Consider the following 23,731-nt stretch of genomic DNA (forward strand, 5'->3'; position numbering starts at 1 on the left):
TGATTTTAGAGAGGATAGGTACCTAACTAATAGGTAGAATATTTTATGTATAAAACATCAATATCCATATTCAGGATTATGCTAATTTATGACAATTCGGTCGGAATATGTAATTCAATTTGTTTGTTTAGCATTTATCAATAAATACTTGGCGGTGATGTAATTACAAAATGGTATTTAAATGGTATTTTATCATTCAAAACACTTCATCTATGAATTTAGAATGAACGTTAGCAGTCATGAAATATAATTTGTATTCAGTCATAAAACACGTATAATTATATTGTTTTACGATGGGTAATAAAGGTAGAATTTTCATAGCGTTAGTAGTAGCATCATAAACATTTACTACTCTTTTTAAAATATACCATCTAAGTAAATCATTAATAATAAATGTTAGATTTTCTCAGAAAATCGTGTTTTAGTTAAATCCTTATGTAGAAAATTAGAATACGATTTAAATCTTTATTTTTAAATTGGACTATTTTCTTATGAAACAAATAAAGTACCTACTAATTACTCTATAGGTACTGTCACATAAACATCGTGTGGTCACATAACCACAAAATGTCATTTAAAAAAATAACTTTAAGACTTTGATACTCTTGCATGAAAGTTATTATAATATTTCAATCGCAAAAATGAGAATATATTTGTTATCAACGCTCTACAAACTTCATAAAGCTTATTTGCACTGGAATAATATAATGACACACACATACACACAGACACACATACACTCATGAGCTTAAAACTCGTGCGTGACTGTTTTAGTTGCAACTGTGATTTATGAGCATAACATTTTAATATGTAAAACGTAACAAAAAATGCATCACACATGTAGGGTTACCACACAACCGAGATCGAATTCACAGAGATATGCTGCAATTGACAACCCTGTGGTAATAGATGCCTTGCAGTTGTGGTTATGCGTCGATGTTAGAAACAAATTCTTAGTACTGATTTCAGTTTGCAGTGTAATATCAAAATTGATATGACAACATAATATTATAATTTATAACTAGTCACTTTTTAACTTTGGTACTTATTTATATTTTGATCAAACGAAACGCAATACTTATTTGATCTTTAAGTTAACGCGTGGGCCGAATTGACGAGACATTTTTACGTCATTTATTTATTTTGAAAACTAATCTAACTTATGTTATTAATTTCATGGTATGTTTATTTTTCTCGCTCGGATAAACAAATATTTTATGTCCGTATTTCATATTTTCGATTTTATACCTGAAGGCAGGATACAAATCTTATTAACAAATTGTAATTAATAATTAATTACATATTTATTAAAAAGAAACAGTTTGAAATCTTTATAAGAAACGTTTAACAAATTACAAAAGGTTATAGCATGTCTTTCTGAAAAACAGCGTCTACGGTCTACGACACTAAGCCGAAATGTAATATGCTTTAGAAAATATTGAGTCCAATTTTACTTGGATTTATCTTAGCGGAGGGAAACAATTTTGCTTTAAGTTTTCATCGCTAAACTTTTCGCATTTATTCCGAGAACTCGTAAATAAAATCCAAGTTAATATGTCGATACACTGAGTGTATTTGTGCGGTTTTATATAAGAGAATAGATGTGTCACCTTGGGGTTAGCAAACAGTCATGTCGATTAATATAGCATAATGAGTTCCCGATGAGTTCTGTGATCGTTCTATAGAAGATTATCGACTTAGTATGTGTATAATATAGGTAAATATACCGTTTATTGATAACTGCTGCTGCTGCTGATCGTAAAATAAAGGTAAATCAAAACTTTTTCCGACAAGGAGTTACGAATTTTAAAATTAATCAATAAATCTCGGATATTCTACTTTTTATATTGAATGGAAATGGAAAAGTTTCTCCGGTGTGCCATTAATTTTGCAGCGTATCTCGATTACCATCTTCAGGTGCTATTCATCATAACGTTTGTAACAAAGAATCTCAGTCACCTTTTTCTTGATCCATTATAGTAAATACATAAAATGTCTAAAGTATTAGCACACACTTATTAATGTTATGAGCCCGAAAAAAGTATTCAATGGTTTTAATGTCTAACTGCAGGGTAAAAGTTATTTTAAATTTAGTTTTTAAGTATCAAATTTTATTTTTATACTCTTAGAAAAACACGTATCACGATATCAGACAATTTTTCCTATAAGTGTAATGTAATTTCCAAATAAAGTTTCATATGAATCTATTGTAAGAAAATATTGAATTCTAATTGGGAAAAAGAGTCGTATAATTCAGAACAAATCTTGATTGCTGAAAGGTAAGTTTTCCGGCACAGTATATAACCTACTGGGATATACTTTTCCGTACTTTTCTCTTTGACTCGGTAAGTAATGCTCTCATTGTAAATATAATTTGTTCACATATTCCTTTAACAAGCTAAGAAAATTTTTAAGGCTTTGTGTGCTAGGGAACTGCGAAGAATTGAAACGATCTCTTTAGTGAATCACTTTGTCAATCTGTAATCCATTGAAAAATACAAAAGATGAGTTATAATATACTACTTATACAATCACTTCCTATTTATTACTTGAAGCATATAGGAAAATTTATTGAAAGGTAATATCACTCGCTGTATCACGCCACGAAAAAGTAGGTAGGTACACAATACACATCCCTCATAACGAAAACTTAAACAGTTTTCAAAATTAAAAGTACCTGATAAAAAAATAATCCATTGAGCATGCACATTTCTGAATGCAATCTGTGTAATATACCAAATATCAGCGATTAAGAACGGTCGAGTGAATGAGTAACATCCATCCATCCCAATTCCCATCATCATCCTAATAAAATTTGACAATTATAATCAGGATGGTAAATTTTCCTGCATTACAAAATCATTCTTCTTTAATCCTATATCCAATTCGAAGAATATAATAAGGTCATATTATAAAAAAATTCCCAGTATTTGAAATGATGTGCCAATAATAACAATAGACACTCCAACTATAGCGTTCCAAACAATTAGATATGTTATTCTACGAACCATATATTACAATATGCTGTATTGTTTATTACAATATTGTTAATGTCGCGAAGATACATTAAATTTTTTTGTAGTCTCTCTTGTTGATAAAAGCATAAGAATTTGAGAAATTTAAAATGCTAAATAAAATACGTATAAAGAAAGCAATGAAGTGTAATTATTCGCTCTAAAAATTGTTTTAAAGATACCGTTCAAGACGTAGAAAATTAAGTCAAGCATTTCCAATTCCAAGTAGTCGAGAAAACGTGCTTTGAAGCGATTGTAAACTTGAATGGAGTATTTATGTGGGTATCTCAAAGTCGTTGTCACGAAGTTGGTTTTAAAATATTTTCCATTCGTCGCAGTACCTGTGGAATGTCTAGTGCAACTTTTGCGTACACGGTACAAGTTTTAAATGAATAAACGAAGTGAGGTATTCTCATTCAGTTTTAGTTTCTCTAGATTTTATTGAAGTCATACTAGAATTTATTAAGAAAGACGCACGCTTAATTAAGCCGTTAAAATGAGCATGTACATATAGATAATAATGATAATAATTAAAATTAAATAGCTCTACGTTTGATGATGATGATGATGAATGTGTGTGTGTTTGTTTAATTGTTTGCTTGTCGTTCTTTCACCTCGGAACGGAGCATTTTTATGGTATTATCTACATTCTTGTGTCTAGTTAGGAGGGCAGTTACTATTATTTCCATGGGATCTTCCTATGTGCAAAAAGAAGCTAAACCATGCAAGCTCTGGTAGTTATAAACTAAAAGAAAAGCTATAATTCCCTTTCTCCCACAGCGTCCCGGGTGATCAGCTCGCTCTGGATGGAGCTGGAGACGGAGGTGCCGCCCCCGGAGCGCTGACGGCGTCGCAGCGAGCAGTACTACCGGCCCATCACGCGCGCGCGTAACGAGCGCCGCAAGATGTCCGCCGCCGGGGTACCGCCCGCCGACCAGCCTGACATACAGGACTCGTCTCTCTAAATCTTTCGATGATACTTCGATCACTGACATACCTAAAGGACTCGTCTCTCGAAATCTGCTTTTGATGATACTTCGATGACTGACAGGGCTCGTCTCTGGTATATACGACTCGTCTCTGTAAATCGGCTTTTGATACTTTGACGACATGCAATTTTTCTGGATGTGTAAGACGCGTCTTGATGATGATATCTATCTACTTGTATACTTACCTACTTAAAATTTCTATATAAATTATAACATTATATTATTACTTATCAGCGGTTTATAATTTGTGTAAATAACTAGGTACTTATCTATACTTGAAAATTTGTTTTATCTGTACGTGTTTGATCGTAGATTTTCAATTTCCCTGACATGCTTTTATTATGCACTTTGTAAATAATTACCTAAATGATATCTTATCTTTAACATTACCTGATTAATCAGGAACGACCACTGGTTAGGTATTTCCTTCTTATTCAAGACGCGTCTTAGTAAATATAATCTACTATATAGGTACTTGCATATATTTACTTGTAGGTATGTACTGTATTCGCAGTTTCTTCTTCACCTATGAATGACTGATAACAGATTTACAGTTTCTTTTCTAGTACTAAACGGCGCAAGTTATGCCGTTCTCATTCCATTGATAATTTATATATGTATGTGTACCTAAAATATGTGCCCAGCTTCAATTCACGCAAGTGTTAGAGTATGCCCACACTCGTATAATCTTGTGTCAAATATTTGTATCAAGTATTATGCGCCCTCTTCACAATGGGCAGCGTTGGCCCAACAAATGATCGTCGATGTTTGCCGCCATTACGGCGATTATGAATAAACATCTACAACGACGGCCTATCATGGACAATTAGGCCCTCTACACTATCGTGATTTCCTTATTTTCCTCTACTCGCCAAACGCTGCCCATTGTGAAGAGACTTATTAGTTTTGTCACAAATTTAGTGGGGTATACCAATAACCCCAGATTTGTGACAAATATTTAGAATTTAAGATTGTATCCTTTGATGTATCAATTCTAATATGAATTAACGAAGTGGGCAACGCTTTTATGTGTGTACCTATTAGGCGTCATAAAACTTCAATTATATTTAAGATTACTTGTAATCGGATATCCCGGTCTCTATTGCGTTATATATTTTATGATATAAAGCTTCATGAGCGTCTAAATCTGTGGTTTATATAAACTGAGTTATATTATGATTTACATTTACATTTTGAGGAAACCAGGGATCCACAGACTTCTTTGTAAATATGTCAATTTATGTGAATCCTAAGAAATCTCTTGTAAATACTGTAATCAGTAATTCTCTAAGAAATAATCTCTTTCTTACTTTCAAAAACACGATTCACGCATACAGAAATGAAAAACTAGGTATCTAAAGCTTTTTATTAAATTTCGAATCAATTGCTTAACATTAGTTTACAAAAAGAGGTTAGTATTTTATCGACTATATAATTTGTCGACTACTTTTTTCGTGTCAAGAGCCCATAATATGAGTTTAGGTTAGTTGAAACGTTGAAAATGAACATTATTTTATCACTACCAGACTTAATAGTAAGTTAATTTGGAATTGCATTATTTCACCCAAAAATAATTGTGTAAACCAGTATACCAAAACTCTTTTAGTCTTGTGTCAAACATATATTTTGATCGGTAGGTTTTACAAATTTTAAGTATCTAGGTAAGTACTTCCTTATTTGTAGAACAATATACTTAAGCTATTATAAGATGTTTAAAGTCTGATTGTGGAATATTTCTAAATTATTTATGTATTTGTTTTAAAGAATATAACTATGTAAATGTACACACATGTTTCTTTGTGTACATAATGTACTTGTCTATTGTATAGGTATGTCACGTTATTTAAATTTAGTTTCAAATAGAACTAAAATATAATTTGCAAACGACAACTTCCTTATTTTGTAGAAGGAGTTGTTTAGTCGATATCGAATCACTGCGCTACAGTTGCACTTGGCTCAAGTTTTTAAAATAATTTAATTTTTGTTAATCTCAATCAATACCTCCATCAAAAAAAATCAACTGAGTCACAAAGCGATGATTAAATTAAATATTTAATTAATAATAACAAAATTTTAAAATCTTTATTTTGCCAAAACATTAATTTAATGTTCTAAAGCTAGCCATATCTCCACATCACTACATAGTATTTGTAGGAAATTGCTATAAATACAAATATAATGAACCAAATAGAAGAACTGCAAAGTTTCTTTTGATACGAATACAATCTCACAATAAAAGTTGAATCTTTAATTTTGCTACATAAAGAAGTCCAGTCACATACAGCACAGTTGACTCGAGTAAGTTATCCAAATCCGAAAGGACTTCCAAATAAATATCCCAGTTATTTGAAATCTCTTTTTAAAGTAAGTGTGATATTTATATGAAATAGCTTCTAGAGAACTCATGTTGGAAAATGCAGTAACGGTAATTTATTTCAAGCTTAAACCAGTCTATAATTAGCACATAATAGGTACACCGAAGATGAACTACAAAGGCTACAAAGTGTTGTTCGATATTGCGAAGTCTTGAAACAGGAAATTAGCAAACTGTAGCTGAAACTAATCACGCATAAATAAAAGCTCGGAAGACGACAACACCGTCTATCTTTAACGCACAGTTGAGACGAGCAATTTATCTCAAAAGTTATAATGGGACAGCATTAACGTCAATAGCACAACGGATGGAATAGTATCTATTATCTCCATAATTTTCCTGTGGGAAACAACTTCCCGCGTGCATAAGTATAAGGCAGTTATAACTTTTGCTTTTGTGTTTCTATCTTTTGTTACTTTTGCATTTAATTTCTATTAATACATCTTTATCCTATTAACTACATGTTTAGCATTTAGTTTAAAATGTGAATTATAAAGCCTACAGCAAGTTGATGTGATAAAATTATTTTCAAATGTATTAGCTGCCGTTTATATCTCAAACTTAATTACTTGGCGGGTTGTCTAAAATTCTACTTAACATCATTGTATAAGCAGTTAATTATTATGAATAGGTTGGAAAATTTTGCACCTGTGAAATAATTATACAAAGAGTCCTTCTAACCTTGATTGAAAATAATATCTAATTTTAGCGATGTCCATCGGCTATATAATCACTTTTATAAAATATGAAACCATCTTTGTTAGCTTACCTAATTGAATTTCTGCATTAACTTATAACCTCTTCTACGTTCTTTTCATTAAAATTTTTAAAGATGAAATGACCGCTTCTTCGTAAAACACGAAGTAATAAAAATTGTTTTATAAATCTTTACTCTGTTACATTGTTATGTTTTCAGGAAGGATACAAAACAATTTCCTATTGCAATAGTTGTGATCATTAAAATAGTTTCAGACAAAGTTCAATATTCGGCCACGTTTGTACGTCCAACTGTCCAATATCTTTATGTTGACCGTTCACGACCGATTCCATATTTATTGATTTTCAGGCTGAAAACGTAATATTTCAGTATTATAGTCGATGAAACATTAATTTCAGATGTACAGAAAAGATAATCGTGTCGATGGGGATTATCCCATCTGTCTTATTATTGTCATATTGTATTAGCAGAAACTCGAGAAAGCTCTTGGTATTGTTCTTATACAATATATTATATCTTCTAACAATATAAAGAATCTACGGTAAGGTGCGGTACACCGACCCATCGAGTTTCGCGAAATCAAATGTCAGTTTGCTTCCCTTTGACATAATTATTATACGACATGACTCGAATCCCTTCATAATATTATGGTTCCATTATTTATATATTAAACACGAACTCTGGCCATTGGAAATCACATTACCTTAAAGACACTGGACCATTCTTATAGATTTTGTGTCAAAAATGTATTTAAAAATTTAGGCAAAACACTAGAGGGAAGTGCAGTTGCTAAGAAAGTTTGAGGAAAGGGAATTCACATAAAGAAACCGCTTAGCATTGTAGTTTTCTAAGTTTCCAAGTTATTTACTACTATGTATGCGTTAGCTTCAAGGTCAACTTATGCTAAACTTTCGAGTAAGCTTATATGAGCTAAGCGTGTTTCGTTTAATCAGTTAACGTTTTGTGTTCATGTTCAACTTGATACTTTTAAATATTTTTTTAATTGTTATACTATATCATATGACTATTCTATTTCTTATGTAATTATAATAATTCCTCTATTATTCTAGGTATACTCTATTAATTTATTCAACATTGAAAATGAAAAACATGTGAAAATATCAAACGTAGCCACTATAACGCGACTAGGTTACAGCGAGAGCATTACTCTCTATAAAAACTAATTTGTTGATAAGATTGTTAAGAGTTTGGCAAGGTAAGGTAAAAGTAAACAGTTGGGTTAATGTTTTATATTTGAGGAGAACAGGGTAAGTGAGATGTGTAAGGGGTGTATAAATAAATTGGAAGACTTGTATAAATTCAAATCCGGATTTAGATCCATTTATAACTTAACTAATGATAACCATTCAACGATATATTATGTTGTAGTGTTGCCTAACTAAAAGCCGTGTATCCAATCAGTCACAATTTTCCGCTCCAACACGATTTGATTACGAATGCAAGCGATGGATATGCGTACAATAACTTTACAGCATTATGCTACGTGTGCTTTGTTCTGAATCGTAGATTTCTATACAACGTTATTGCAATGTAAGGCAGTGAGTGGAATCCTTATATGTAATCCTCGTGAATGCACGGCTTTAATTCAATAACTACCAGCATTTCGGTTACTCTTTGTGCGTTCATTAATGTTCATAAATGAGTGTAGCTCACAGTGATACTGTATTATTATTTCAATATATTATGTCCTAATATCTTTAAAAGGTATCTCAATTACCACCGCTACAAGCGGTTTCTAGTCAATGTAAACAATTTGTTTAATATTAATATTATATAGTAGACAATGTTTAACATAATAATCGTAGGAATACTAGAAATAAGTGTTGTACTTAATATTATTGTCTTACGTAGCCGTTCCTATACCTACATATTTATTGTGAACCACTCAACATAACCATTTCATAGAAAACTAATTATTTAAATGTGATGTTTGTAGTGAATTAAACTTTACTTACATGTTATACGATATTAAATCGATAATAAATGTTTAGTATAGATACAATATTATTTTCATTCTTCAGTTAGGTAGGAACTACGTAAGTTTTTAATTAGTTATGTAGGTAGTTTATTAAATTTTTCAATAATTTATAATACCTAAATTTAATTGTTTTCATATATAGGAAGATACTTATTTATAACGATGTGTTATGTATTATGTAGTTAACTATATTTTAACTTTAATGTAATACCTATTCAGTATTTCATATCAAACAGTAGGAAATAATGTAATTAAATCATATAATAAATGTTAGTAGGATATGCACACACTGAGTGATTTGTTAAAAGAAATTCGCGACCACACATTACCTATAAATTTGAATTCTTGTTCTTAAAACGTCGATATTCCAGAACAGTTAAATATTTCAAATAATTTGAAAGCACTGACCAACAGTTTGATGGTTTCACAAAGCCTTTCCAATATGTTGCTGTTACCAGAGGTGCCCATAGTTCTATATAACATTTAATCTCCAGACCGAACGCAGAGGGTATCTTAATCTTCAAATCAAACAGTGTGCGCATTTCCAATATGCTTACCTACATGGACTATTGCTTACAATATCTATGCGAATATTTCCTGTGTTTATGTAATACGAGATTTTAACCTTAATGTACCCAATGTTGTTTCATTTGTATTCACGAATTGATGTCTATTTTATTGCTAAGCCGTCGGAATAAACATAATTTGTGTTTCAATATTGTTTTATTATTTTCCGATATAAATTTTATAGCCAATTATATTTGATATCGGAAAATCGAAACGCCCACAATACTATCGCAATTATAAATTATTAATCCTTTTATTTCTTATCATTGTTATCTCACCGAAAAAAAAATATTCAATTATCAACTATGAACTACCAAGGTAATGAGTCAGTAAACATGACTTAGTACCCTCCTACATAATATAAATAATATTTTGTTTATAACTAATAAAGAACATAATTTTTAGTTTGTTATTATACATTTATTAATTAACTTCAACCAATTAATTATTTCTGATAATTATCTTTAATCTTCCCCTCATATGTCATTAAGGACTTAGTAATATTAAGTAGTAAAAAGATTTTTAAATTAACTGCACTGACCACTTCTAATAAAAGCGCTATATAGTGAACTGAGCTTTCCTCTCTTTCTGAATATTGAATTAAACAATACTAACATCATACAACCGACGAATTTAAAATTAATGTTCATCTATAGTTCTTACTCAGACTTTGTGAAAAGTAGTCCATTTGAAGCGATCCTAATGAAAAACTGCGTACCGTCATAAATCCTGAACAGATATTATGTATAAAAGTGAATGGCTTTCAAGCTAAAAGCCTGGGAGTGCCTTCAATCGCAATAAAGACCTGGACATTTAATTAGACTATTTAATTAAAACGTCTCGCTTTATCGCAAATAGAAACTTATATTTTAAATTTATATAGACAAAACTTATATAATATGCAAATCAAACAATTCAAGTAATTTATAGATAAGAATTGTCGAAATGCAAAAATCAATATACCTAATTACCTAGTTACTGAAGGTGTTTTTGTGAATTTAAAATCAAACGTAGATACTTAGGTACTCAAATTATTAATAAAAACAAGAAATCTTGTGGGTTTTAGGTATTTATAGATAGTGGGTTTTATTTTAGGTCGTATACCTACCTATTTATTATATCTTCATGATCATAAATCATTCCTTTATTATTAATATTAGATTTTAGATATTATACAAAATTAACCAGATGCTTCGTGTAATAAATATAATAAATAAGATTTTATTATCTTATTCTAATAAGTTCCACATAATTATCGGGAACTAACATTGTTGTTGAAATGGTTAAAGTATCTATCCTTACTAGTAATATTATAAATGTGAAAGTAACTCTGGCTGTCTGTCTGTTACGCTTTCCCGCTTAAACCTCTCAACCGATATTGATGAAATTTGGCACAGACAATCTTTAGACCCTGAGAAAGAACATAGGCTACCTTTTATTGCGAAATATGTACCACGGGTGAAGCCGGGACGGACCGCTAGTTATAAGACATAAGTAAGAAAAAGTAATTCAAGCATACTTAAGAGAAATATATCGTAAGTACCTATACACCGATTACAGTCTGCATATTAATTGAACAATATCTATACAAACTTTTATCAAAGGACACAAAAGCTGTTTGATTTTTGTTCAATCACGTAGGTAGATACTATAGCTGCCTTATAACCCGATTCGATGCTAACCTATTGTTTCATTCTAAAAGGTTCAAACAAAGTTCACCTAACAAAGCATGATAAATAATTATCATGAGTTTTTAAAATTCATTCATTATTGTACACAAAAAACTATGTATTGGTATATAGGATCATTATAGGTATATACAACTTATAATACGCCGCCCACAGACCGCCTCGTAGGTTCGATCGAAAAGCGCCTATACACCTAAATCTGAGTTACTATACTATGTAATTCTGTTATACCCACTTTCACATGAAACTCCATAACGGCAGGCCGACGTGTTGAATTGGTCAGATTACGGGAACGCAGGCGATATTTGCTGGTCAACACAAAACCAGAGAATGTTTCGCCCCACATTCATATTATTTTTACTTTGTGGTATATTTTTTTTAAATACAGGTATATTCAAACGAATATATCGATATAGCGTTAACGAGTATCATAATAAATCCGTGTATAGATATAAATATGATTAAGGAAAATCTTTTTCTTTGTTTGTATTAAAAAAGCTCTGCAACTACATATCCGGCTTATAAATTAGTTTGGCAATATCTAATAGACCTCTCCAGAGGAAACCAATAGGCGACTCGAGCAGCTAATAACTACATAATATACTGAATAAAAAATCGAACTTAAACTTTTTGTGAGACAATATTATCGCATAAAAGATCGCTGGTTACAAAATAAATAAACCATTGTTTGACGACATAAGTAATTAATTGTTTTCACCAATTCCACGCCCTAGCTTCCCAATTAGCCAAATTATTGAATTATAGCTAGCTATTTACAGCTTATCCCCAACCCTTTGTTAAATAGCCTATTTCCCTTTCCGGATAACTCCTTTCTATGTTTTGATTGACGTTTGATAATTGTTTATGCAGCCAGCAAAGTGCAAAGTATATCGTTACGATGTTACGTGATCAGTATAAACTAAAAAAATTGTATATTTTTTAATCACAAATCTGAAAGTCATGTAGTTAGGGTAAGTTAATAAAATAATACTAAGTAAGTTTTAAACGAATCATTCATCCATACAAAAAAACAAAATCGGAAAGAAGCCAGGCCAAATACTTGTATACAGGGTGTCCCAAAAAGTAGTGATGAACGCAAGTTGGGAGGTAGAGGACCTAGAGGGCTATCCGAATCACCCCCATGTATGTTATGCGATTTTTCGTATTTTCGGAGTTATGACGTTTTTTTCAATTTTTCTGCTATCGCCGAGTACGATGATATTTTCACTCATGGTGACGTCAATTATTGCGGAATATGCTTGATTTTTTTTTGTGCTAAGCTGAAAGATAGGCCAATTCAGTATGGTAACATTTACTATAGTTAGAACTTTGAATGGAATAAAAAAAGAATTAAATGCGTAGAAAGATAAAATTACCGAGTATGTTCACCACTTCAAAGGCCAGTAAAGAAATAAAATCACATAAAAAAGTTTTCCATTTGGCTTTTATCTATCAGGTAGCTACCCTGAAAATTTCATTTTATTATTTTGAAGGCTTCAATAGAAAAATTTAAATCTAAATGAGGCAAGTGAAAAAATTGAATTTACATGATGAGGCCAGGATTTAAGGCAGGCGTCACCGGCGCATGCGCAGGCTGCAACGACCAATCTATCTTTCAGGGTATCTTTGCCCTTTAGCCTGGCCTCCACGGTCCCCGGACATAAACCCTATTAATTTTTTTCCGTGGGGATACTACAAAGACGAGATACTGCCATAATTTGGACGAAATAACCCCGAAATTCATAGTAGCAGAAGAAACCATTAAAAATGATAAAAGGGCATTCAGACATTTAAAAGACAACTTTTTAAGGTGATGTCGCACTTGCATTGAGCCACAGCTGGGTTATTTTAAAAATTTCTGGTAATTAAACACCTATTTAATAGTTTTAATGATCATCATGTTAATAAAATATTTACTTACCACATTAGATTTCAATTTTTCGATTGAAACCTTCTGAATAATAAAATGAAATTTTTAGGGTAGCTACCCAATAGATAGAGCAAGTTTTTAAAAGCCAAATGGAAAACTTTTTTCATGTGATTTTATTTTTTTATGGGCCCTTGAAGTTTTGAACATACTGGATAATTTTATCTTTCTTGACATTTAACTCTTTTTTTCATTCCATTTGAAGATTTAACGATAATAAATGTTACCATACTGAATTGACCTATCTTTCAGCTTAGCACACAAAAAAAATTAAGCATCTAGCGCAATAATTGACGTCACCATAAGTGAAAATATCATCGTACTCGGCGATAGCAGAAAAATTGAAAAAAACGTCATAACTCCGAAAATACGAAAAATCGCATAACATATATGGGGGTGATTCGGATAGCCCTCTAGGTCCTCTACCTCCCAACATGCGTTCATCACTACTTTTTGGGACACCCTGTATAAAGCGCAATGGAAATAGACATTTATAGATACATTCAATATCTGGTTAAAACGAACCTGGTTTCTGGTTTTAACTGGTTTTAAATCTGGTTTTAACCATTCAAAATTAACTTCGCCAATAATAATATCATAATAAATACGTATAAACTATAAAGTATAAACATCATATACGTAACACATACGTTGTCATAGGAATATTATTGAACTAGTACTAGCTTACCTTTATCTATTTATGTATTTATTAAATATTATATTTATCGTCGCCTAGTACCCACAACTTGAGCTTACTGTGGGACTAGGTCGATTTGTGTAATAATGTCCTATAATATTTTATTTTATTTATTATTTATTTATTTCCGCCCGCGGCTTCGTCCGCTTTGTCTAAAACATAATAAATTATATACTAAAACCTTCCTTTTGAATCACTCTATCTATTAAAAAAACCGCATCAAAGTCCATTGTGTAGTTTTAAAGATTTAATCATACATAGGAACATAGGGACAGAAAAAGCGACTTTTTTTATACTATGTAGTGAAGCTACACCACGTAAATCAATTTAAAATATTATAATAGGTATTTAAGATAGATAATTTCTTGATCAATGCAATAAAACAATAATATTTCAAATGATAAAATTGACTAGCTTTAAATGATCGCAGATAAAACTTTAAAAACTTTGAAAAATCCACAATTACGATCAAAATTTTTCAAATTTCGAAACATAACATTATTTACATATAAAAAAAATAAAAAGGTGTTTTGGTCGAACCCCTGGAGGGACTCGAACCCTCAATCCCCGGCTTAGGAGGCCGATGCCTTATCCATTAGGCCACAGGGGCTTGTACTTGTAAACATGAAACAGAACTTCAGTTTACAGGATAATAAATTTATAAATAAGTTTTAACGTGAAATTATAAGAGAAACATGGAATTTGCAGTGTGCATCATTTTAAGGACTGTCTTATCTTATAGTTATGTATCTTTCAGAAAAAATGAAATGAAGGAACGAACGTTAAGTACCTCCAAAATTCTGATATACATATTTGGATATCCACACCAATACCAAATTTTTTCTTATAAACATTTATATTCTGCAACAACAATATTATAGTAGCGGAACAAAGATCAATATATCTTCAATTTATTTATTATTAATATTAATATAAAATATAGTTAATCCTTTAAAACTCACTAACAATGTACCTAAGTTGCGATAAAAGGAAGCTTAGTTACTAGCTTTATTCAGAACATACATCATTATAAGGGTACAAAAGAGGTAATCTTTTGCATTGATATATATTTTTATGTTATAATATGCTACTTATAATATTATAAACGCAAACTTTTGTAAGAATGTATAGATAATGGGCGTATAGATGTATTCACTTTTCACCTGAAAACCACTGAACGGATTTTGATGACACTTGTCAGTGATATAACATTAATTATTATAGGTCAATAATTTTATATGAACTATGAATTTATAAGATTACTACGCTGCAAACTCAAACTTCGACATATCTACAACGTCTGTGGTTTATTTTGAACGCTTGTAAATAAAATGCTTTATGATCGTTTCAGAAATGCATACTTACCGATTGTTTTAAAATATTCCTATTTATACATTAAATGAAAGGTATACCTAGTTTAAAATGAATCTGTACACACATTATGACTGAAAATATTAAATAGTATAATTTAAGTTTGTAATACAATGCATGTTATTAGGGTAACTTTCTTTATTTTTTTAATATACATAACGATTTATCGACACATGATGGTAGGTAAATCTTAATCTTAATATATATAAATCTCGTGTCACAATGTTTGTCCTCAATGGACTCCTAAACCACTTAACCGATTATAATAAAATTCGCACACCATGTGCAGTTCGATCCAACTTGAGAGATAGGATGGTTTAAACATGTAGGTACCACGGGCGAAGCCGCGGCGGACCACTACTTAATATTATAAAATCCACCTATTACATCAAATGAACAATCTTGTATACTGCAAAACAATGTCTGACATGAAGACACTACCCATAGTAGTACTCATACTAGCGTTAGCTACTATTTTGTAATCTGTGCTCATATTATACTACGAAATAAGAAAAGACACACCTGCCCTAGGTATACAACGATTAAATATAGTTTAAAATTCGCATACATTTCTAGAATAACATTATCAGTTAATAAGTTGTTAGTAACTAAAAGAACACTGTTATCTTATTGCACACATGTTTACGACGTATTTTCTTAGGAGAAAAATCTGTGAAAATATTATGGAATGCACCTATGACCCCACAAGAGGGTTATAAAAAAGTACATAATTAAAAGATTATAATTACTTGATAATTAAAAAAAAGCACACAATAAAAACATATACTTTAGAAGCACAAAATATAGCTATAGGCAATGCATAGAAAAAAAATCGCAACTATACAAAAATTAAAAAAAAAACAATAAATCACGCCTCCTGGAGGGACTCGAACCCTCTCCCCCGAGCCCCAACAATCGCTCGGTGCCCTATCCCTTAGACCACAGGAGACTGTACTTGCCCTATCGAAATTTTGGACCACTTTTGAATTTTCGATGTCGAATTTTCGGGTTTTCTAAACTGCAATAAATCAAGCTAAAAAAGGACGTTACGAAAATGTGGTTTTGGAGATTAATTAAGAATATTTCGTTTATATTATATCCTTGATAATTACTAAGGAAGGGGTTTTATAAATCAGCGCCATCTCTGCGCTATTACCCCATTTGAAATACGAGGGTGAGTTGGGGGCGCTTCAAACAAAATGTTCAGGCTGTATCGACAAGCTTGTTTCAATGCTAATAACTTTTCACTCATACATATTGAAATAAAATTTATTTTACGGTCTTGCTTTTTCTGTATGACAAAAATAGAAAATAATGAGAAAAAATATAGGTACATTTCCTGAAACTCATAAATAAACAGCAATGCAATAAATTTTTAAACTTGAAAATGTTATGATGAAACAAAAAGTTCTATGTACCTGTGTATACATGTTATTTCAGATAGTTATGTACCAAAGACATAGTTACAAATTATTGTACAAATAAAAAACAAAAATAAAATATATATCTACCCCTGGAGGGACTCGAACCCTCAATCCCCGGCTTAGGAGGCCGATGCCTTATCCATTAGGCCACAAGGGCGTTGAGAAAGGGCATAAAATTATCCTATATTTATTAAGAAGGTTTAATGGAAGTTTTAAACGGACAAAGTAAATATTAAAAAACACATTTTGAAATGCCATCGCAAAGCTTTTATAAATTCGCAAAGACAAACATACAAATTAAAAATCGCATAAATTAAAACATGTTAAAAACTAAAAGTTTCGCATTTGCAACTTGTTACCTTAATTCCTACACTGCCTTAATCTAGATAGTAAGTTATACCTACAAATACTTTTAAATCTTTAAGCCATAGGGATCAAAGTATTAGTGACTAAAAGCGGTTTCCCGTACGAACAATGATTAGGTGGTAATATAGAATATATTATTTAATGAGGGTATTTGTAGAAATTATTATCGTTTACCAATTGTACCTTTATTTCTCGTATTTCGTCCTCTCGTATACTTCCTTGTTCTTGCATTTCAATCTTATTTGTATTTCTTTCTTATATTGTAAAGGGCATGAAATAAAACAAGTATTTGTAAATAAGTATGTATTCTTACACCAAAATGGATACATTGTTAACGAAATTCGGTTTAACAAATATGTTTTATCAGCGTACGACACTATGTTAATCGTTACAATAAACTTCGCACACAATCAAACTATACATAGAATATATATCATTATATAATGTTTTATGTGCATTGAAGACCTAGCACAAACATAGATCGATCAATTATTTTGTAAGTACATCAATAGATTAATTTTCCAATTATAATAATACTTTGTGCAAAGCCTTTCACAATTTAATTGCGTTACATGTCACTAACATACATAATCTTTAAGATTATCAAATAATTCATACTTTTGCTATGTTAAGCGCATACATCAAAGCTTTATTCGGTTTTATCTCAATACTCGGACTTATAAGTAGCAGCTGATGTATATGAACTAGTATATTATTCAAAGTCACCTTTCTATATAAATACTGAATACGGATAAAATTACAGAGATTTCGAACTCAAGCACTGAAAATATTTATTTCAAATGATCACCTAAGAAAGTGACTATATTAAAATTAAGAAGCCAGGGCATCACTACCCGAAGACACATTATTGAACTCAAACCTGCATACGTTATTACGTTGATTTATGAATTCTATACGTTATCTCACTCCCAAAAATACCTGAAAGCTAAATTGAAACTAATTGAATAATATTTACGCTGCGCTGAACTTCAAAAACGTTCACAGTAAACTAAAAAATTCGCGGCATTTTTGGGTAGTGTTTACTCAATATTCCTGTTCGAATTTGTACAACTATTTTCATTTTATCAGAGTTATTTGTTGAATTCGGAGAACACTGATACACAACGAGCGAAGTCAATTTCATTTTTCAATACGACCAATCACGTATATTTCTGTACATACCCCTCTTAGGAGCAACTCGAAAATATTGCTAGTTTCGAGTCAACAGTATGACAAGTTACTTGATTTATTGCCTTTTGATAGAGAGCGAAGCATTTACTTGTTGGCTACTCAGACGTGGTTGGAAATTTAGGTTAACTTCTATTTCGTTGCAAATATTTAAACATGTTTAAGACATAATAATTTGTGCTTTAATAGATGTTTTGTGCCTACGCATCGAAATACTAATAATTAATTAAATTCCGACATTTCAACCAATAAGAATAGGATCGCAGCACAATAAATAGTACGCACTACGCAGCTATTGGTCATTATAAGAACACGAATATAAGGTCTGGTATTTGATTGGCTTGTTTTATGCAAATGTGTGATGCCCGGGTTCTTTTGTATTGTATTCGAACGAGTATTTTATTGATAGAAATTTTGTTAAAATCAATAACCTTTTGAATCTATCAGGAACAGGAATTACGTGGTTGCCCTGTAAATGGGTATACTAATAAATATTTCCCTCTAAATGCTCTAACGGCTATGCTTATAAAATCTAATATAAGTCACAGGGTTGCAACCTTTCCTATGTAATTTACACATACACCTAAACAGCGATACAATGAAACATATAATTTACAAGTTATTGTTCTGTATTCCTATTCATATATGCGAATAAATAGTAAGAAATAAAAAAAATCACTGGTTCTTGAGATACAGGTATTTTGTGACAAATTTAGCATACAAATTTTATCTTAAAATAGGTTCGCGAAATATTTATAGAAAACAATTAATAATAGAAAATTAATTAAAGCTTAATTACATCAATTCAAGAGTATAGCTAGAATATAATTAAATGTGTTTATTTTACAAAATCAGCAATAAAGGATTGTTTTAAAAATTTAGCGATAAAGAACTGTATTTTCAGACTTCTCATTAATTTACCAAGAAATGTCTTGCAAGTTTTAAATGTGAATTAAATTCTGTTTGTTTTTATTTTATATTTCAAATTCACAAATGTGAACGATACATGTAAAAGCCTCAACATTTGTGAATAAAGGCGTCTATAACTATTACATATTACAAAATTGTGACGAACATCACAAACTTGCGTTATTAGTAACATTACAGTACTCTTAAAGCTCATTCTTAAATCGTAAACAAAATAAACATCGCATTCATAAAAAACTAAGTGCTAGCGAACATGCGAATATGAGATTAGTAAATAATACATACAGTGAGTACCAAGTATAGCGTAAATCATTTTAACTTTCCATAGACATTAATAATAATTAATCGATGAGAAAATTATCTATCTACTAGTAATATCAAGACAATACACGTATACGAGATGAAAACGCTTACAAAGGGAAGAAATAATCCACCCCAAATATATCTTGTAAGCAATTTGTTCTCTTGCCTAAAGGAGAAAAAGTCCTTAACAACATAACGTAAGCGAAGGAATGATTCTAACTATTCGGATACAGTGTTCTATTTGGTAATATTACGCCAATAACATATCAAAACTATACGTGAAAATATCCTAAGTTTCCTTGGTTTTAACGCACCGTTGGACAAAAATAAGTTAATTTTACAATAAAACATAGCATCACAACTCATTCCGTTCGGATGAAACACACCTCTGAGTCTTCAAAGTGACGATGTGTGTGTGCGTGTACGTATACGCAATAATGCGTGTACGTGCACGCACACATTGTCATGCGATCTAAGACTTACTCAATTGTATACATAGCACAATACTTAATTAGTTTTAATTACAGAGTATTTGTGCACAAGTATCATTATTTAAGCATCGATTAAACTATCGCGACATGAATTCGCAACGCACAAGCCATTATATTAAAGCATCGTTAAATAAACTTAAAACTAAACTATTGCAGTAAGTTATAGAAAGATCTACTACGTATGATGTGAAGAATAACCGTTCTATTTCAATGTAAGATTTATAATCAATCGAAACTCCATTATTATTAAAAATAGTTCAATCAAATTCTACGATGAATCGATAAAAAATTTAAAAATATCAATCTGAGAGTCGTTAACTGTAAGTATTTACAAAAATACTAAAGTCTATCGAATAAAGTGGAGAAAAAATAATTCAGTTTTTTTTTTAAAGATATATAATAATAATAAATTCCTGGTAGTTATACAAATCTTTTAAAAACAGTTAATTAGATGAAAACATTTATTAGTACAAACATCGACTTGCGACAAAAAGCTATTCCACTAGAAGACAATTGATTCGCTATTGAAGCTATGGTATACGTAGTTAAACTATACAATCTAATTTTTATATAGATAGGTAATTCTATAAATCATAACTAACAAATACTATAAAGCCAGTGCAACTGATTCTACGTTCTAACACATTCCATATCAACCAGAGTGTTGTGACGACGAAGCATAAATTTTAAGTAAAAATTAAGATTCATACATTTTATAGCAATGTTTATATTTTGCCATGGAAACCACTCGCAGAACTGTAAGTACGTTAAGAAATATATAAGAGATTTAATGGCTGAATGTTCACTCAGCTCATACTCATAGCAAGGAATAAAATAGTATCTCCGTAAACTGTCCGTAAAAAGAATAATTCGAGTAGATTGAATACTGAGTCGTTTGTTCTTAATGCTGCATTTCTAACATAGACCAAGAAACGGCATTTAGCGTTACACCCGCGAATTTGATAGGCCATTGATTCGCCCATACTACCAACCGTACGTGGTACCGAGTGCGCAACACTTAAAAGGAATTCTCTTGACACACATATTCACATCAAACACCAATATAACATTTATATTTATCTAAACATTTATTTATCTAAGTATAATGTTCGCAAATAGGGACTTCGTTGCCATTGGTCGTTAATTTAGCGTCATATTCGGGAACGAATTACAATAACTTCCCTTACATTTTTCCAATTATAATTCATAATAATGTAAATTTTAATTATCTGCAACATTTGCAAGCCACTTAGACAAATTGTGCGTACGGTAATTACTTCTAAAATCATTAATGACCAACATTGAGGCAAACAGTCAAAACTTTCCTACATGTCAATTTGGGTGTCCAAAACAGTTGAAACTGCCAGAAAAATCACAAAAAATGTTATCAAATGAAATGAGAGATGTCACCAGAATCCAAGAACAAATCATACGTAACTCATAGTTTAACTTTGTCCAGGTTAAACTGGCGGTATGGTCCACAGTACTGCGGTCTTGTCTGCTGACGTCGAGAGGAAGGAAAAGTCGTCGGGATGCCATCTTGCTGATATCACTTTGTCGGGATGCCTCGCGACGGGCACGCTTGGGAGCGCGCATGTTAGATCACCTGAAAAAGGATCTAGTTATAATAGTTGGTAATAGGACTGATCAATATTGATTTTTAGGTCCGAAAGTCCTATGTGCTGATTAGTAGGACAGTGTTTGTGCATTGCATTTACAATTGGATCGTTTTACAGATCGTGATGAAACTTTTGATATTTACGAGAATACCTTATATAAAAGATAGCATTAAGGTTAGGAAAAATCCAAGATTACAATGAAAATCTACGTTTCACTGAAATTAAAATTTAGTTAATAAAATAAATGAAAAATCATTCTGTAATGCACACAAAAGTTAACGTGTCCCATTAGGGACCTTTTGTAATATAGACCCCATCAAAATTTCCTCTAACGCTGTAGCCCGGACAGCATCAGCATCTTTAAAAATGATTGTATAAATTTTATTTGTTTCTACATTTTTTTTGCCGAATTTCATTAAATACGGATCAAGGCAACTTTCAATCTTATTTACCATACATATGACTACTCCATTAGCAAAAAAGAAATAATAGTAATATGAGGTTGCCGTTTGAAGTCAATTCAATGACGCAGCTGGAATGAAGCCATAAGGGCTTTACTATAATACCTACGTATGACAACGAAACAATAAGATTAAATTTGTGAATATATGAAAAACTTCTATTTGTTATAAATATGAATTTGTACGACGTAATATCTCTAAACGTTTTATCCACACATATCCAAACGATAACAAGCACTATAATCGACTACAACGCGAAAGTTACCTCTTTCTAAATGTTTATTAATCGTGCGCCAAAAGCTCATTGACCGTAAAATATTCAAAAACTACAAATCATTATAGCGGCTTTACTATTCCGACCTAAATTGGACTGGTTCAGTAATTGTGTACACTCACAAAAAATGTTATCGTGCATAATATGCATCGCTTGTGACAACATGAAATTGTCGCAATCTCATTCCGTTAATGCTAACACTGATATAATAAACGCTATAACACTGTTTTTTCTTTTGTTTGTAGACATTTCAGAACTACTTTCAAACGAGACAAAAACCGACTTTACGTTAATATACAACATCGATACAAAGAAAATATAATTAGATTGGAAAATGAATATTGAAATTATTCACATGTATCTCAATAGACGAACATGTTATACACGTATATTATCTCGTTCACCGTTGAGTTACATTCATAAAGCGAAATATAAGAAACGTAGCATTTAAATACGAATTCTGGGCAAAACTACGGTTAGCGGCAACGTTCCCTTCGTGCCCGATAACAACTGTATACGGGATAATAGACCTTTATTCGACCAATCCTCTTATCACCGTAATCCAGCTACCGAGTTTGATTTCTCACCGTTTGACATGCCATAAATTCCAACAGCGATACGACCAAGTCCATTATTACTCTGTATTTACTTCCACTTGTACCAATAACGTCACGTCACAATAGATAGACAGTGTTATTAGTATGAAGCGATTTCTCGTATCCTCTAGCGGGCATGAAATGACAATCTTCTATCTTTATATCTTTTTTTATAGGCCAGTAGATAGAAGCATCCCATATTTTTTCCACGCAAGTTTATTTGTGAGATCGATGTGTGCTCAGTTCACTCTCTATATCTTCGTAAACACTTCGGGATTGAAATAAAGTGATCCGTGAAATCTATCGAAGATACATAAGACTTGATACGTTCAAGTCATAGAGAGGATTCCAGTTGAAAGAGAAATTTTCCTTCAGCAAAATTCACTGAGAGATATTTATATTATTTTCAGCAAAGATTCGTCTCAATGTCGGATCTTATTTTCATTTGAGTTGTAAATAAATAATTGGTATCCTGAACCAATAAACGTCTTTGACACTGTACTCCATTTGGGTCAGTGTAATAACGCTCACAATATTAACACAATCTACGTATAACTCGACCACAACGAGTGAGATTTAACGGCTTAACTATATCGAATAGTTTAACCAAAATAGTACGAAACTTTGATCCCTGGCGGACTATTTGGTTAACCTTTAACTTTGTACCAATTATGGAACAAACCAGTTCTTATCAATATGTTCTTATCTTACTAGGTTTCCGCCTGCGGCTTCGCCCGC

General features: G+C 31.4%; 2 protein-coding genes and 2 non-coding genes across 4 annotated transcripts in view; 1 reads left to right on the forward strand and 3 right to left on the reverse strand.

The window, feature by feature from the left end:
• The window catches only part of LOC149491131 (uncharacterized), a 64,807-nt gene extending 60,802 nt beyond the window's left edge, over positions 1–4,005 (forward strand). Inside the window, exon 9 of the mRNA XM_089705498.1 lies at positions 3,795–4,005. Within this exon, the coding sequence (XP_089561624.1) occupies positions 3,795–3,859 (65 nt within the window). The 3' untranslated portion in view covers positions 3,860–4,005. The remainder of the gene's footprint in view (positions 1–3,794) is intronic.
• Positions 4,006–14,510: 10,505 nt separating this feature from the next.
• On the reverse strand, positions 14,511–14,583 carry TRNAR-CCU (transfer RNA arginine (anticodon CCU)). Its single transcript has one exon. It is a non-coding gene; the product is annotated as a tRNA-Arg (tRNA).
• Positions 14,584–16,852: 2,269 nt separating this feature from the next.
• Positions 16,853–16,925, reverse strand: TRNAR-CCU (transfer RNA arginine (anticodon CCU)). The gene has a single exon. It is a non-coding gene; the product is annotated as a tRNA-Arg (tRNA).
• A 497-nt stretch (positions 16,926–17,422) lies between these two features.
• Positions 17,423–23,731, reverse strand: part of LOC149491136 (WD repeat-containing protein 47) — a 64,827-nt gene continuing 58,518 nt past the window's right edge. Inside the window, exon 10 of the mRNA XM_089702285.1 lies at positions 17,423–21,649. Coding sequence (XP_089558411.1) covers positions 21,504–21,649 — 146 coding nt within the window. The 3' untranslated portion in view covers positions 17,423–21,503. The remainder of the gene's footprint in view (positions 21,650–23,731) is intronic.

Source organism: Colias philodice, chromosome 1 (assembly GCF_061535455.1).
Source record: "Colias philodice isolate Cphi_HAF_F1 chromosome 1, ilColPhil1 Martin Lab GWU primary, whole genome shotgun sequence".
Taxonomy (NCBI): Eukaryota; Metazoa; Arthropoda; class Insecta; order Lepidoptera; family Pieridae; genus Colias; species Colias philodice.